At 43.2% G+C, this 16,513-nt stretch overlaps 1 protein-coding gene across 1 annotated transcript in view; it reads left to right on the forward strand.

Moving 5' to 3' along the window:
• Positions 1-16,513, forward strand: part of ILDR1 (immunoglobulin-like domain containing receptor 1) — a 31,490-nt gene that overhangs the window by 5,852 nt on the left and 9,125 nt on the right. The window contains exons 2-5 of the mRNA XM_012731883.1: positions 7,809-7,979; positions 9,934-10,083; positions 13,093-13,212; positions 13,776-13,922. Coding sequence (XP_012587337.1) covers positions 7,809-7,979; positions 9,934-10,083; positions 13,093-13,212; positions 13,776-13,922 — 588 coding nt within the window. The remainder of the gene's footprint in view (positions 1-7,808; positions 7,980-9,933; positions 10,084-13,092; positions 13,213-13,775; positions 13,923-16,513) is intronic.

Below are 16,513 nucleotides of genomic sequence, written 5' to 3' on the forward strand. Positions count from 1 at the left end.
CCATTATAGTGGACAGTGTCTAGTGCAAAGTAGATAATCAATAAACAGAGTGAATAAGTGACCTCTGAAAGCCCAGGGCACTCACTTGTCATTCTGGTGAGACCCAAATTTGCATGTGCTCTGAGATTAGTCTGTGGGGACAAGGATGAGTCACTGATCTGAGTGACTTTGGGAAACCCCAAGCGTCTGCCTTTCAACCAGGTCTGGTTATCCTGCGCCTGTAATAACCAAAGGAATATCAAGTTCAAACCACCTGAGTGACTATTTTTTCACATAGTAGCTTATCAAAAAAAATTTTTTAAGTTGATTTTTTTCCCCTGTTGGAAACATTGTGGTGAAACATGGGACTGTTATACACTGTTCATGGGAATATAAATTTCTTTCCAATAGTGTGCATTAAAATATAAAAACCTTACTCCCTCTGACACAACAATCTCACTTTGAGAAATATATCCTGGTGGAATGAAAGCATGAACATGAAAAAATATTTTTGATAAAGCCATTGATTTCAGCATGGTTTGTAACAGTAAAAAATCAGAAACAAAATAAATGTGCACCATTAGGAAAATGGGTAAATAAATATGGTTCTTTAATGTAGTGAATTTTCATACAGCCAGTAGTTAATTCTATCTACTGGTAATGATAGCCCATAAGTTAGAAGTAAAAAAGCTGTAAGTTAATGTGTAATAACATGATTAATTAAAAAAAAAACTGTATAAGAAAAAATGTAGAGGGAGATATACCAAATTATTAACAGTTGTTGATATTCTGGAGAGTGACCATTCATAGCAAGCAAAGAAGAGATTTTTCCTTTATATCCTTCTCTATAGTTTAAAGCTTCTTATTTTAAGTATATGTAAATAAGAAAAGGCTAAAAAGGATTTCTTTACAAATGGTTAAAATAAATTTGTGAATGTCTGTTAACTTTGTGGGTATCCCTTAAATGATTAAACCTCCACCTGTAGAAATTTTGTCTAGAAGTCAGGTGAAACGCTGGAAATAGTGTAGGCTTTGGAATTTTAAAGGTGTAAGGTTAAATCTAGTTTTTCTATTTACTTAGCTGTTTGACCTTAAACAAGTTATTTAATCTCCCTGAGGAGTATGCTCATCTATAACATTAAGAGAAAAATAAGGTTTATTTTATGGGATTTATGCAAAGATGAAATATATGTACAATATCTATCACCCACCTCATGTCTAACAACATATAAGTGCTCTCTGTCTGTCAACTTCTCCCCAGAGTGGCCTCCTGCTTTGTGTCCCCCAAGAGCCTAGCACTATTGAGTGGCGTAGGCCAGACCACCTGCTTCTTTTTGGACCAGTCTCCCCTCCTCAAACTCTTTCCACCCCTTTACTTCATACTCATTCTCATTGCCAGTCCCTCTTCTGCTGAGCAAGCTCATATTTGCACTGTTATCTAAGGCAGTTTAGCAAGCACTGATGGCAAATATACTTGGGGAGATAGCTTGCTCAGACATAAACCCTGATATGAGTAACCTGTGTACTTTTTGTTAATCTGCTTAGTGCAGCAGAGATGCCTGGGTACCTGAAAAACATTCAGGAATTGAGACTTTCCCTCAGAGGCTGCAGTAGGCCACAGCCCCCTGCCAGGAAAGAACTTATTCTCCCTCCCACTTACCAGCACTGGCTACACAAGACCCTTCCTGTGGGAAGGAGGGGAAATACCACCCAATCCTCTGAAAACAATTCTTTGTTAAAAACTTCTACAACATTTGCAATTGTACCCTATGCTGTGAGGATAATATGTAAAACTGTAAAACATCGTGCTCAATCTGATATGGTTGGGCTTCAGATGAGGGGGTTCAGTGGATGGGGTTCTTGGGTCCCTCTAAGAAAGAATTCAGCAGATGTTCCTGTTTATCGACACACAGCAAGTTTATTAAGGAAAGGAAAAAGAGGAAGGAGGGATGTCTGTCTGCATAGACACAGATGGGCCCTCTTAAAAGACCAGAGCTGAATTTTTGACGGGTAAGTTTAAGAAAGAGATGACCGCATAGACATAGGCAGGCTGGAGAGCCAGCACGAAGGGCTTTCTGTCATAGTGTTCTTTGTTGGAACTATTGTGGGAAGTCACCTTGGGGCCAGATAGGGTTGTTCTGTGATTGATAATCCTCTCTGCTCCCACCTTTGACTAATATCTTTTCCAACCCCACCTCAGATTCATGAAAACTTCCATGGCCAGATTTAGTTTAAGATTCATTCATTATTCCTACTCACACCTCTGGTATTTGTTCTTGGGAGACCGGCCATCCTAAATTTTTCTACGCTGAGCTTCCATCCGTAGAACACGTGGTTGACAGAATGTCTGAGTAAATGTCCAGAGGTATGCTGGTGTTTGGGAACAGATGGCATTTAGCTATAAAGATACTCCTCTTTCTTGGTATGTTTTCCTTCCACTTTTTAATGTAGGATGGTAGTCCCCCTCTGCACAGTAGAATGGTCTTGGAAAGTACCTCATGGCGGGAAACAGAGAACCCCCGTCCCTCCTTCCCACGAGTGCTAGTAGCTCATCTGCCTCCTTTCCACCCTTAAACAACAGGGCTTCCTTCTTTCACAGAAGAGGCAAACTGTGAATGAGCTTGCCAGGGTACATGGCTACACACTTTGAAAGCTTTTAGAGTACTAAAAATCTTGCAAAGACAGTAATGGTAATTAACATTTGTATCATTTTAACTGTTCCAAATGCTTTTATGTGTTTATTCAGCTATCTCAATTTCTTCATGTTGGCAAGGTTAAGTACAGTCATACAAATGATAACATTTAGTATCCACTATTTCCAGGTATTGAATATTTATTATCATTTAATCTTCACTGTAACCCTACCAGGCAAATATTATTACCTCAGTTTTGCATATAGTGAAGCAACTATAGTTTGGAAATGAGTTTGTCCAGGCTTTTTAGCTGATGAGGGTATAAAAACAGAATCAGAATTCAGGAATACAGGCTCCAGCACTAAGGTTTTCAAGAGGAACTGATAGAGATAGCTAGGATATTAACTAGGTGGTAATAAGCTGGAAACAAAGACAAGCCACAGGATGGAGGAAATTTAAGACTAGAAAGAACAGTTAAGAATTGAAAAACCATAGGTCCTAATTTAAAAGAGCAAAGGTGCAAACAGTACGTCTGTAAACAGGATATTTTATCTTTCTGAATCTGTTACTATTTTCAGCCTAGATTTTGCTCTTGAGAATCTCAAGTACTGTGTATGCCTCATGTGGCTAGTTTTCCAGAGAATCTGGAGGCTAAAGGAAAACAATGATCGGAGGTGTTTGCCTGTGGAATGGGCTGTCTCTCTTCTTCCCTTTTCTCCCCCCTCCCTACTCACCCTCAATCTGGAAAACTCTCCTGCTTTTGAGAGTCTAACACCTGACTTCCACTTGAAAAGTCAAGCTTGCCTACTTGGGAATGTTTGGGTTTTGGTGTCAGCAAGACCCAGGTTCAAATCTTGAGTTGGTGAGGTCTCTGAATTTACGTAACCACATAAATGACCAGGACCAAACCTCACTCTAGGGGCCTTTGTGAGATTTAAAGATCAGGTATGTACTTTGTTTGACCTGCAGAATATGCTGAGACCCAGAGCAGTAGCTGGGAAGAAGGGAAGAGGTTTTCTGCACCTTTTGTCCAGAGATCCAATGTCTGTGTATGCTGGGGGTTCGGGGGAGTGGGGGTGGGATATGAGAAGAAGGTCTGAGAGTTGTGCAGGATTCTGTGGGTTGCCAGACCACTGGAGAGACGGTGAGTTCAATATGGCCAAAGCATGTGGGCACCTGACTTTTTTCAAGTTTTGAAATTACACAAAAAGGGATGAAATCAGAGACATACGTAGGCAGCAAAGCCAGTGCTGATGTTAGTAAAGGTGATTCATGTCACCCCAGATGTGGCAGTGGTTGGCCCATACTAAAGATATTCTTCATGGAAGGGAAGCTGAGGAAGGATTTAACAATGACTCCCTCAGGGTGTCAGATACAATAACCTGTTTTTTATGGATACCTCATTTTTATTTTTTATTATACACAATAAAAATTATATACACATATGTAATTTAAAAAATTATGATTTACATGAATGATTTAATAATTATTCATTTTGTACATTTTTTCATCTCAGTTGTAATCCCCATGGACTTCCCAACAGCAATTCATCCATGTGCCATCACCATAGTCCCATGTGTTCCCCTCTCCTCTGCCATAGAATGTCTCTGTTTATAGTTGCTTGTTGATTTTCATTTTTACTTTATTACAATTGCTTATTTTTACCCTTGACCCCTTTACACTCCTGCTACGAATGAAGCCATCTGGTGTTTTTTCTTTTTCTTTCTGCTTATTTCACTAAGCATGATACTTTCCCTCTCCATCCATGTTGCCACAAATGGCATGAGTTTATCTTTTTTGATTGCTGAGTAATATTCCATTGTGTGTAGAGATACCACAGTCTGTAAAGCTGCCCTACGGCAGCTTCTGGCTCCAACTATATTCCACTCTCTGACCCCCAGCAAACTTTCCTTCCCTCCAAATGTTCCATCTCTACACAAGTACCATTGTCCAGAGTCCTTTGAATGCTGTTGCTTATCTTCAGTTGCCATTCAGCAAAAAAAAGAACATGTAGGTTATTAATCATGATATAAGTGACTGCAACTAATTGTGTGTTAATTAGCCTAGTCCTGTGTACCAATTATGTCTAAGCTAATCAATACCAAACATTTTCCTATACTTATAGAATTTCCAGGCAGAGTCATTTGAACACTGCTCAGGAGCAAAATCTTGATTCAGACCTCCTTAGAAGATAGATCATCACACAAAGTTCACGTACCTTTACCAGTCTCGGATTTGCTGTGTATTGAATGGACTTTGCTCCTCCCAATGATCATATTTGTGTGCAAAAGAAGATATTTGAAGTGCTATGTGAACCTGGGGTTTTGTTTAGGCGACACATCAATGATTTCCTCTCGAGTCCACCCCATACTGCAGTCCTGAACAAAATAACCTAGGATGATGGTGGCATCCTGTTCATTGTTGAAATCAATTATCTGTAACTTCTTCTGCTAGTCAGTTAATATGCAATTGGGTAAAAGCTCTAAGATGTATTGTAGGTCAGTTCTGAAAATCAAAGCGCTGGTAAGAGAGGAGAAGCAACTGTTAAGAAAGCAGATTACCAGTAGTCCAAGTTGAGTTTGGGGTGCTGGTCACCAGTTCTATCATTCTCATTGCAGTGATTTCCAGGAATCCTACAGTTGGTAGATACAGCAAGTTATTTCCCCCCAAACTAGTCCATGTATTTTCAGAATGATGTTCTTTTTCCATTCACAGCTAAATAAGGAAGTCTTCCTTAAAATGTTACTTTCCTCAAAACACTACTTTCACCTTCTCCAGAAAAACCCTAGTGATTATCCATTGGCTAGAAGTAGATTGGAATGTGATTTGCCCCCACCCATCTTCACACCCTCCATCACAACCCTGCTTATCCCCTCTGTCTCCCATAATGTCAGAGACACTGGAGGGTGGTTTCCTCCAGGTTCCCTGAATAATTGTCCTTTCCTGATAAGTGCCTTTGTTCATTCTTTTCTTCCCTCCTTCCAGGCACTGGAAAAAGTGAGCCTCTGTGTCTTCTCCCTTCTTCTCATGTGTGATTTTAATCCCGTCTAAATCTCTGGATTCAGCATACGTCTCTTGCTTCTGTGAAGTCATTCTTTTCCTCAGGTCTCCCCAGCCCCTTCGCAGACCTCTCTGTCACAGATGTCATGAGCACATACATCTTAATTATAGAGGTGAAGAAACTTTTCTGGTCATTTCTGGGGACCAGAGACTATCCTGAGAAGCATTTTGCTCTCTCTGTGGAAATGGAAAAAGCAGGTACAGATGCCCATCATAAGCTACAGTGAATGGTCACATGAGGACTATGTTCAGAGGCAACTACATGTGGCTCTGTGCACTGACTGAGCCAGGTCAGAGGGGTGACCGTGTCTTGTTCATGGATGTAACTCGGTCACATGCAGGCAGTTCAACCTGAGAACTCTATTGGAGAGAATTTCAGTTTGAACTCTGGATGAAGGAAAAGAGAGCATTTCATATGTTGACACTAGCAAGGCACCTCGTGCCAGATGACATGCCAGGCACTGGAGATGGATTACCTCATCATATGCTTGCTAGGACCTGTTGAGGTCAGTATTGTAATCGTCACTCACAGACAAGGAAACTCAAGCTCAGAAAGAGTTAATAGCTTGTCCAGAGTCCAAATAAGTGGTGGAGTTTGGTTTGGATCCAATTGCATCTAAGTTCAAAACCTGGGTTTCTGAAATCTAGTCTATATCAATAGTTCTCAAAGTCTGGTGCCCAGGTCTATCGAATCAGCAACTTCTAGAATTTGTTAGAAACGTTAAGTTTTTGGGCCTCACCCAAGTTGAGTTAGAAAGTTCAACAGAGTCAGAAACGCCTCCTGACAGTGATGTGAACTGTCACAGTTCCTGCTGGAGCAAGCTCCAGATTGAGCACTCCTGCTCTATACTAAACTGCCCATGGAATATCTGTAACTTTGCCTAGAAACCATCTTGGCACAGGAACATTCTAAGTTGCTAATTATGGGTATGTTTCTGACTGTGCCAGTTTCGCCTGACATTGTTGTGCTGCCTGCTTCCTTATCAAGGCAGACTTGCAGCTCTAAGTATGTCTGAAGGTTTGGGGGTAGGGTGTTAGGGAGAGGAAGTTTTATTTTTAATTTGGGGGTTTCATTTTTGCTCTTCCATACGTGCATGTGTACTCTCTACCAATCCACCCATGTCAAAACGTGGGAAAGGGAGTTTTAAAAAAGAAAACTTATTAGTTTTTTCAGATCTCACTTGAAAATTTGTCACATGCTGACTCATTTTTGCTTTATTTGCTTTATGTTTGTGTCAACCACCTGAACGGACAGTTTTCATTGGTTAATGTATTTTTGGTCATTCATTCCATCATTCATTCACTCAACAAACATCTGTTCGGTGCCATGGAGGTGATGGCGACTTGTGTTGAACACTGATTCTCCAGCTTTTATAGTAAGCAGACATCACTAGGAAGTGTGAAAAGCATTGCTTGGAGGTAGACAAGTCAGTTTTGGAAAAACAGAGTGGGGCTCTGTCCCAGACTTGCAGTCAAGGAAGCCGTTTGTGGGAGGTAATGAATGGCACAACTGGAGACTTAAGTAATGAATGGCAGTTAGCCTAGTGAAAGGCAAAGAGTCATGACTGTTGACCAAGAAGAGTGCTCCAGAGGGGATACCCAATGTGGGAGAACTGGGAAAGCACAATCGAGCTCTGGAATCTGGGGAAGACTCAGACTGGCTAAAGCCTAAGTGTGAAGAGAGATGAGACAGCTGTGAAAGTTTGAAGTCAGATTTGATGGGCCTCATAGGCTGGTTACAAAGGTTGAATTTTTTATCTTTAGGGAATGTGGAAACATTCCAAGATGTGATTGAGATATGTATAAGTCAAGTCACTCCGGGACACATGCATAACCTTCTTTCATTATAATTTCTTTATAATTGCTGTTGAATACATTATCACTCTTAATGGACTAGCTCTCTGGGAGTGGTGCTTGCTCGTTCTCCCACTTCCCTCCAGGGCACCTTTGCAGTCTCCACCTCACACGCTGCCAAGGTTTGTAAGAATTCAACCTCTGTCTCTGAGCTCCCAACCAAACGGGCAGTGTATTGATATTTCACTCATTTGCCTTGCTTTTATTATCCCATGAGCAGGAGTAGGTTACCTGTCAGAGACTTGGTCTGCGTTCAGCATTGTCTCCTGCTCTTGGCTGCAGGTTGCCTGTCCTTGCTGGTGACAGTCCAGCACACAGAACGCTATGTCACCCTGTTTGCCTCTGTCATCCTCAAATGTGACTACACCACCTCTGCCCAGCTCCAGGACGTGGTGGTGACGTGGCGCTTCAAGTCCTTCTGCAAAGACCCCATCTTTGACTACTACTCTGCATGTGAGTGCCTCCCCTTCTGGCTTTCCCTGGGTCCTCTGTGCAGTACTGCCATTACGCTGTAGGAATTGTTTAGGATCACAAATCCTTGCAGAGGGAAGTAGTCACAAAAATCATTTAATGCTATCCCCTCACTTCACATTGGGTTGTCAGAAAAGTCATGACTTGTTGTTACAACCAAAACAGAAAAAATACTTCCTTGGTGGTGGAGCACTATGAAGCTATCACCAGACACTGCAGCACAAGTTTGATCCCTCAGCCCCGGAGCTGACCCACAGGGCATAGCAGACCTCTCCTGCCCCACCCGCTGCTCCCCTCAGCCGTGTATTTCTGTACCTCAGTCTATTTTCTGCATCCCATTCTGTCTCTGGTGAATCATCTCACCTCCCACACCTCTGGCCTATACCCCAGTTCTTGTATGCATAAATAAATAAGTATTTAAACACACACACACACACACACAGAGAAAAAATGTGTTGTGACTTTTCTGACAACCCATAAACAAACTGAGCCCAGGGAAGTGAAGTTACTCCTTCCAGGTCTCATACCACATTATTTATTTAAAAATTGAAGTCTCACCTTGCGTAAAAAGATTGAAGGTAGCTCAGACACTGAGGCGGTGCAGTCCATTCCTGGTTGTTTGCTAGTATGCTGCAGCGAGGATGCAAGTCTGCCTCCCACCTCCCATCACTTCACGAGAAGATTGCTCTACCCGCAAGAGGCAAGAGTGGGTCTCTGTGAACCTTCTGCCAGCTGTTTCCTTCCCTGGTCAGCTTTCTTGAGGAGCAGCCTTTCCACACTGACCTGATACTCCTGTGGGGGAGAGCTCACCCCTCAGCCTGGTCCTTACTGGGCATCTGGGTGCTGCCAGTTCCCTCTGTGTTTAGCCAAATCCTGCTTCTCAAGAGCAGCTATGTCAGTTCTGCTTTGTGGAACCCAAGTTCTTTCCTAGTCACCCACTGTCTCTCTCAAATAACAAAGGAACCCGGACACCCACCATCAGCTGAGGACAACCCACCCTGTAGAGATTTTGGGAAGAAAAATAGATGCCCTTTTCTCCTCACAGGAAGTGAGCTTGGCCCTCCCTGGTGGCGCAGCAGGTTGAAGCACAGCACTGAAGCTAAGCCAAGCCAGTACGAATTTGATCCCTGCTCCAGAGGTGACCCACAGGGTGTGGCAGACTTCAACTGACCCCTCCACTGCTCTGCTCAGCAGTGTACTTTGTCAATCTGCCTGTTCTGCTCCCCACTCTGGCTCTGGTGAAGCCTTTCACCGTCCCTGCACCTCTGCCTGTACCCCAGTTCTGTATGCACAAATAAATAAAATCTAAAAAAAAAAGGAAGTGAGCTTCCTGAGATGAGGAAAAGGAACAGGCAATATCAGCTTTCCCTCTTTTAGCCCTGACTAATGTCTCACGGTATGAATCCCAAGCCTGCCTGAACGACCCACTCAGTTTGATAGTGTTCCCCAAAGATCCCTCTAAATTAAGACGTTGTTTCCTGGGAGCTACTCTTAAAATGCCGGGATTAGATGGGAAGGTAGGAGAGACAGGCAGTTGGCACTGGCCAATAGCAGATTTAACTGCTCTTAAACTCTGTATTGGAAGGGCAGGTGGATGAACGCTGTGGGAAAGAGTAGAGGGTGACTGAAAATGAGACAGTAAAGTTGGGGTGGAGAGGGAATTACAGTCAGGATTTGGAAATGACAGGCCATTAGAAGGGGCCTCCTGCTCAAACGTGTGCTTTAACTGGTATCACCTGGGGGTTCAATAGACACTCAGAACCTCAGATTCCCATCTGGACCTCCCGGATCAGACTCTTGTGTTTAACCAGCTTTCCAGGGGAGCAGAGGCTCAAGGAAGACTGAGAGGCTCCCCTGCTCCAGGGAGCAGTCAGGGCACCTTTTCGCATGGGAATTCCCCATTGCCGTGTGACTTGGGTGTGTTCTCTTTCCTCAGCTTACCAGGCAGCTCTCTCCCTGGGCCAGGACCCATCCAATGACTGCAATGACAACCAGAGGGAAGTTCGCATCGTGGCGCAGAGGCGGGGGCAGAATGAGCCCGTGCTGGGGGTGGATTACCGGCAGCGCAAGATCACCATCCAGAACCGTGAGTGAGAGGGAGGTGGTGGTAGGGACCTGGGTGGCAGACCCAGGCCTCACAGGCTGAGTCACTGTGGGGATTTCCCTTTTTTTTTTTTTTTTTTTCTGCTGCTGCTTCATTCTATGCTTGGTCAGTATCATTGTCTGTGGAAAGAGTGAGAAACTAGACTCAGCTGCACCCTCTGAAGTTGCTGCCCTGGAATTGGTCTCCAGGCCAAGGGATACCTTACACCATGGCTCAGGGTCTGGCAGTAGGTGTTTTCCTTGCTTCCCTGAGATGCCAGGCTAGGGAGTGGCTCAGGCTCCTTTCGTCCTTGCCACAACTTGCTCTCAGGGTCTGCTCAAGCCTCAGGCCTCTGGGTACCTCTCTGGTCACTCCTGTTGCCTATACCTAAAGAAAAAGCCATTCCCAATAGAGGACCCCTGGAGACACTCAGCCTCCATTAATATCAGAAAGCATTGTGCTTAGAATCACTGACCTGGGTGGCTGACTTAGTGCCCTACTCAATCACTCAGTGGCCAAGAGAAATCAGTCATTTCCTCTGGCCTCTGTTACCTCATCCGAAAGATGGGTGTGATGGTATGTCTCCCACACTGAAGTGCATGCCAAATGTGATATTTGAGAGCATAGTACCTATCTCCTAAAGACTTGTAAGGATTAAGTGAGATGATACGCTCAAAGCATTTGGCAAATAGTGAGTATGCAGTGAAATTTAGTTATGATCACTCAGCACACTTTTAGATGGTTGCACTAACACCCCTCCTCCGCCCCATTCCTATCATTTAATCCATGGTTGTTGGCAAAGAATTCAAATAAATTTCAGTGAACTTTATATGCTGGGTTAAATATTTGCTGGTTAAAAGAAAAATGAGGAGAAACATACCCAGCAGACCACTCAGGATATCCACAGCAACAATGCAAAGAAATCATGAGTGTTGAGGGAGTCAGTTTAACAAGTGGTTCCAACTTTGTAATACTTTAACTGTAATATTTAAGTTTGAGCCTGTTGCATTCAACCTCTGATTTCCCCAAATCAGCCCCTGAACCCTGGCCTTAAGGGAACATTGACTTTCTTTTCCAGCCCCTAGGTGCTTCCTCATGGAGTCAGAATGGTTCTCCTTTCTCCAGAAAGCTCTGATCTAACTGCAAAGCTTAGAGCCTCTTTAACTAGCAACTCTATAGTTTTTGGAGGATAAAAACCCTAGCTCTTCAGTATTTTCTCCTAGCTTTGAGCAGTGCTGTCCACTATTTCTTCCCAACCACGTTGGATCAAACTCTGCCTCTCTCTTATTCTCATAGGAAAGCAGTATTTTCCCTCATTTTTATTTCTACCTCCAGACTTTTTGTGACTTCCTAGAATCCTTGTTTTCTGACACTTTTATGCCAGTGCTTTGAAATAACCATGTCAAATCAGTTCTTGGATCAATTAAAATAATGTATCTGAATACCCTCATTACTCTGACACCCCTAAAATAACCTTTGCGTCTCCAATAAAATTTGGGACAAATTTATAATACACATTACTCTTTGAGGGAGAATTGCCTTCCAAAGCACTTTTACTGTTTTTCCAAATCTGGGGTAAGTTTACTTCTGGGAAAGACAGTGAGTTTGGAAAATTGTGGGTAGGAAAAAAATCATAGGAATTGACGTAGAAAGTGAAGGAAACAGAAGTTGAAGTTAGCTTCACTGTTGCATGACCTCGCAGTTTTGTTTCATTTCCTCAATAAATATTTCTTGACAAACAGAATTGCAGCTATGCATGCCAAGTAAGCAAGAGTGAATCTGTGATGTTAGGTCTTTAGAAATGTGAAGATGTCCCTAGCGCTCACTGCAAGTCAGACATCAGGGATTTAGAGTCCGTGTTGATGACTCTTGCAGGACTTCAGGCTTTCAGGACAGAAGTCCCACAGTGTCTGAAATAGTGCTGGACCCACAAAAGCCTTTAGTGAACATTATTGCATTTACTACACTTGAATATAACCATTCATCTACCTTAATGCGGTGCTCATGAGAACTGACATTCTTCTCCTAACATTTTTCATTTCACCCTTACTTATTCAGGTTCGTCACATAACCTGTCCCACCAACAGCCACAGTTTACCATTTACTGTAGGCTGCTAAGAGTTTTCTATCCAATTTGGCGAGGGCAATAGAGCTTAGTGGTTGAAAGTCACAGTTTTGAGGCAGAGAAACATGGTTTTGGAGCTGCTTTTATTAAGCATCATCTGTATGTTCCTAGTCCAGTTCCTTAGCCTCCTATTATCTTGGTTTCCTTATATAAAATGCAGCTAATTATCATACCCACTGTATCCAGATTAAGTTTGATTGCAAGTTAGCAAAAACCTAAAATATTAGTGATTAAACCAATGAAGAGGTTTGTTTCTCATCTCATGCACAATTTGGAGGTTAACAGAGGGACAAAACCAATGTGGTGGCTCAGTTCCACTGGTAATGTCATTTTCTTCTGTTTGAAGATGGTAACTATCAGATTTGCTTTCCAGATAGCAGAGTAGAAAAAATGAAGAAGAAAAGGGTAACACTGTTGCCAGGTCTTTTAAAAGGATATTCCTGAGGGACGTCATTAGACACTTCCACACTCATTCTATTGGCCAGAGCTGAGTCACATGTCCATGCCCAGTTGTATGAGAAAGTGGGATATATTAAGCTTATTCTGGACATCTTTATTCAACATGTGATTAAAAACCCTGTGACCATGGGAGAAAGAGAAAACAGATACTGGAAAACACCTGGCAATCTCTACCGCACCCACTGCAGTGTTCTGTTGGGACTTAAATGAGATGATGTACCCAAAATTTCACTGAATGATCAGTTATACCGTCATTGTTCTATTTGGAGAGAGAGAAAAGTCTCAAAGGAAGAAACTGAGGTCTTTCTCTGTACTGTCATGACCCTCTTAGGATGTGAAAGGACAGCACTGGAGTCTCAAACCTCCTCTAGCTCAGAAACTAGTCCCCTTCTTTTAACCACTAGCACTTTCTTCCTCCTTTGTGGCAGGAGCCGATCTTGTGATTAATGAAGTTATGTGGTGGGACCATGGGGTGTATTATTGCACCATTGAAGCTCCAGGGGATACGTCAGGAGACCCAGACAAGGAGGTGAAGCTCATCGTCCTGCGTAAGTGCTCCTGAAACTTGCTGTCTAGCCTCCCTGTCACGATATGCTCTTTGACATTTAAAATAAAACAACAACAGGAATATGGGCCCTCCCTGGTGGCGCAATGGGTTAGGATGCAGCACTACAAGCTAGCCGCAGCTGCTTCAGTGTGAGTTCGATCCCCAGCCCCGGAGGTGACCCACCTGGTGAGGCAGACCTCTCCTGTCTCGCCTGCTGCTCCCCTCAGCCATGTTCTCTGTTTATCTGCCTATTTTGCTCCCCACTCTAGCTCTGGTGAATCCTCACACTACCCCACCTCTGGCCTGTACCCCAGTTTTGTATACATAAATAAATAAATAAATCTTAAAAAAAAAATAAACAGGAGTAAGCCCAAGTTATTGCTATTGGATTGCCCCCCTCTGAAGTTTTCTTACATTGTTTTAAATTTAAGAGAACATCTAATGTTCAAAATGTTTAGTGGCTAAGCACATTTTTGCTCAGCCTTAACCTCTAGGTGCAGAGCTGCATGACTGAAAGCTTTCCCCTGCCTGTCTCATTCACCCTGCTCGGCTTCTCCCCTGCAGACTGGCTGACAGTGATCTTCATCATTCTGGGAGCCCTCCTCCTCCTGCTGCTGATCGGAGTGTGCTGGTGTCAGTGCTGTCCCCAGTACTGCTGTTGCTACGTTCGCTGTCCCTGCTGTCCCAACCGCTGCTGCTGCCCTGAGGAAGGTGAGAGGAGACAGGGAGGCTAGGGAGGCATTGGTGCCCAGCACCCCAGGCAGATCAGCTTCACACACCCAGACCAAAACCTTGGGCTCCAGGTTCTCCTCGATGCACTTTCGCTCATCACAGACCCCGAGGTCTGCAAGCTTAGCCCAGAAATGACTCTTAGGGAAGCTGTGGAGCCAGTGGAAGGACTTCTGCTTCTCCACATCCTTCAGTGGCCTCCTTCAGATGGTTCTGTCACTGACGGCATTTACCCGTGGCCCTGATGTGCTTGTGCTCCTAGCATTGACCTGGCTGGGTCACCCAGTGACTGGAGAGAGTGATCTGAATATAGCAGTGAGAGGCCATGGCCGCTCGTTCCAGAGACTTGAAAAGAATAGGACACAAGGGACAGGTGCTTTCAAAATTAAGAATCACTTGGAGAGTTTGTGAAAACCTTATCACTGTTCTACCTCTCAACAATGGAAGCTTCTGATTTAATTGGCCTGGAGTGGGCCTGAGTATTTGTATATCTCAAAAGTTTTCTGGTGAGTGGTACTGGCCTGGGCGCCACACTTTTACAAAGAAAAGAGGCAGCAGGAGATCTTGCTCTAAAGTGATCTGCCTTTAGACCTTTTAAATGTAGCTAAGACAAGCTTTTAAAATTTGGCTGCAGAATGCACGGTGAAGGCAAAAAGAATAAAACTTTCAAAGACCTTTTCTTAGTAAATAGGTGAAGTTCAATCAACTGCTTTAAATGGAAGGAGTCTGTATTTTTAAAATAACATTTCCTTTTTCTGATGATATAAAATATTGTGAAAATTAGAGAAATTCAAAAAATATACAACTAATCTGTGCATTCAGAAATAACCGTTCTAACCATTTTAGTCCATTTGGAAGAAAAAAAATTAAAGGAACAATGAGAAGTTACCTCTTAAGATAGAAACAAAACCTAATTTATTGTGTCAAGAAGGTCAGTGGTCTCTAGTTTCAGGCCTGTGTTCCGAGGTTGCTGTCTTACAGGAAAAGAGAACTAACTTTCATTGGCTGGCTGCCATGGCAAGCCCTCTGCAAGTATTTTCCTTTGAGTTTCTATAAGCCTAAAAGGCAGGTATCACTGCTAACAGAGGAGGTAATTGAAGGTCAAGGAAATCACACAGCTGGTTAAGTCTCAGAGGTGGAGCATGTTAAAACTAGTTGGTCTGACTTAGCACGGCCTGAATCTCCAACATAGGCTGCCACAGCTTCTGTATGTGGATTGCTGCGGGGCTGGCCACGATGCCAGGGAACACTTTTTACAGAGAAAAAGTAGCAGAGAGCTCAGCCTTGAGCCACAGAGCTTCTTGCCTGTCAGCAGCCTCTGGGAAACACATGAAGTCACTGTTCCTAGAGTAGTAATATATAGAATAAGATGGGGGGAAGTTTCCATAACGTCACTTAGACACCCTAGGCAGCAGGACACTCAATACAGACAGGACTGCAGATAAAGCCTGCAAATAGGCTAACTCTAGCCACTGTTGGTAACCTGAAAAACAGATTCTGGGGGAAGCTGCTCTCTCCTAAGTGTTTAGTGTTCATGTAGAAGAACTGGTAAAATAAAGAAATGCAGGCCACAAAGAAAGATCCCTGGACTTAAGCAGATGAGGTCACTTTCAAAGTGAGTCACTAGTCATACTATGCTGAGTTCTTTGAGCAGATTACATGGCGGGGACAGGGGCTGTTAAGGAAAGTTCATGGATGAGGAAAGGGATGTATGTGACTATTGCCGCTTTACAATAAGATAACACTAAGCATATGCGTAGGCAAAGAACCAAGGCCAGAATCAACTGAATAAAAGAGGGCGATCACTAAGGAGTGACGGAGCCGGTGGGAATGACTTCAGCTTACATTAAAAGGACTAACTACCTTTAGAAAGGAAAGAGTTCCTTACCTCTAAAGAGAGAGGGGAAGTTGGAAAAATGTGGAGCGTGATGATAGTATAAGAGAAGAAGCTGTAGGAGCAAGCTCACACCAACATGTCTTGATTTCAGCAAATCATAACTCTACACACAAAAGAGAGCATTGAGAGGGATATTTGTGGTTCTTGAACTTCTCTGACCACAGCCCTACCTCCCCAACCTACTGCATCTTTCCAGTGAGAGTTAATAGAGGACCACAGACAAGAAGAATGAAAATGACACCAAATTTCAGCAACTCTTGATAATTCACCTGGTACCAGTAAACCACCCACAGCAGAACTTAGAGATGAAATTTATTAAAATCAACCTTATTCCATAACACCTGAAGAAACAACTTTTGCCCCCCTGTCGTTTGCTGACTCCCTGATCATGGAACTCACAGACACACCCTGTATGGGTGTGTTTTCAGGCCACACTGAAAATCTCTGATCTCTTCCACCCACCTTCCGTGGCCTCTCACAGATGAGAGAAGTGAGGCCCAGACACACTATCCACAATTACACACAGCTTGTTAGTGAGCCTTGGACTGGACCTAGGAATCTTGATTCCATGTCCAGGTTTGCTGCTTCTTTCTCAACAAAAAAAAAAAAAAAAAAAAAAAAATATCAGCTGAAAGTTAATAGAGAGAGAACGATATGAGATGTGGGGAATGTTGAA

The sequence above is a fragment of the Condylura cristata genome, unplaced genomic scaffold, assembly GCF_000260355.1.
Source record: "Condylura cristata isolate star-nosed mole 26May11 unplaced genomic scaffold, ConCri1.0 scaffold00003, whole genome shotgun sequence".
Classification (NCBI taxonomy): Eukaryota; Metazoa; Chordata; class Mammalia; order Eulipotyphla; family Talpidae; genus Condylura; species Condylura cristata.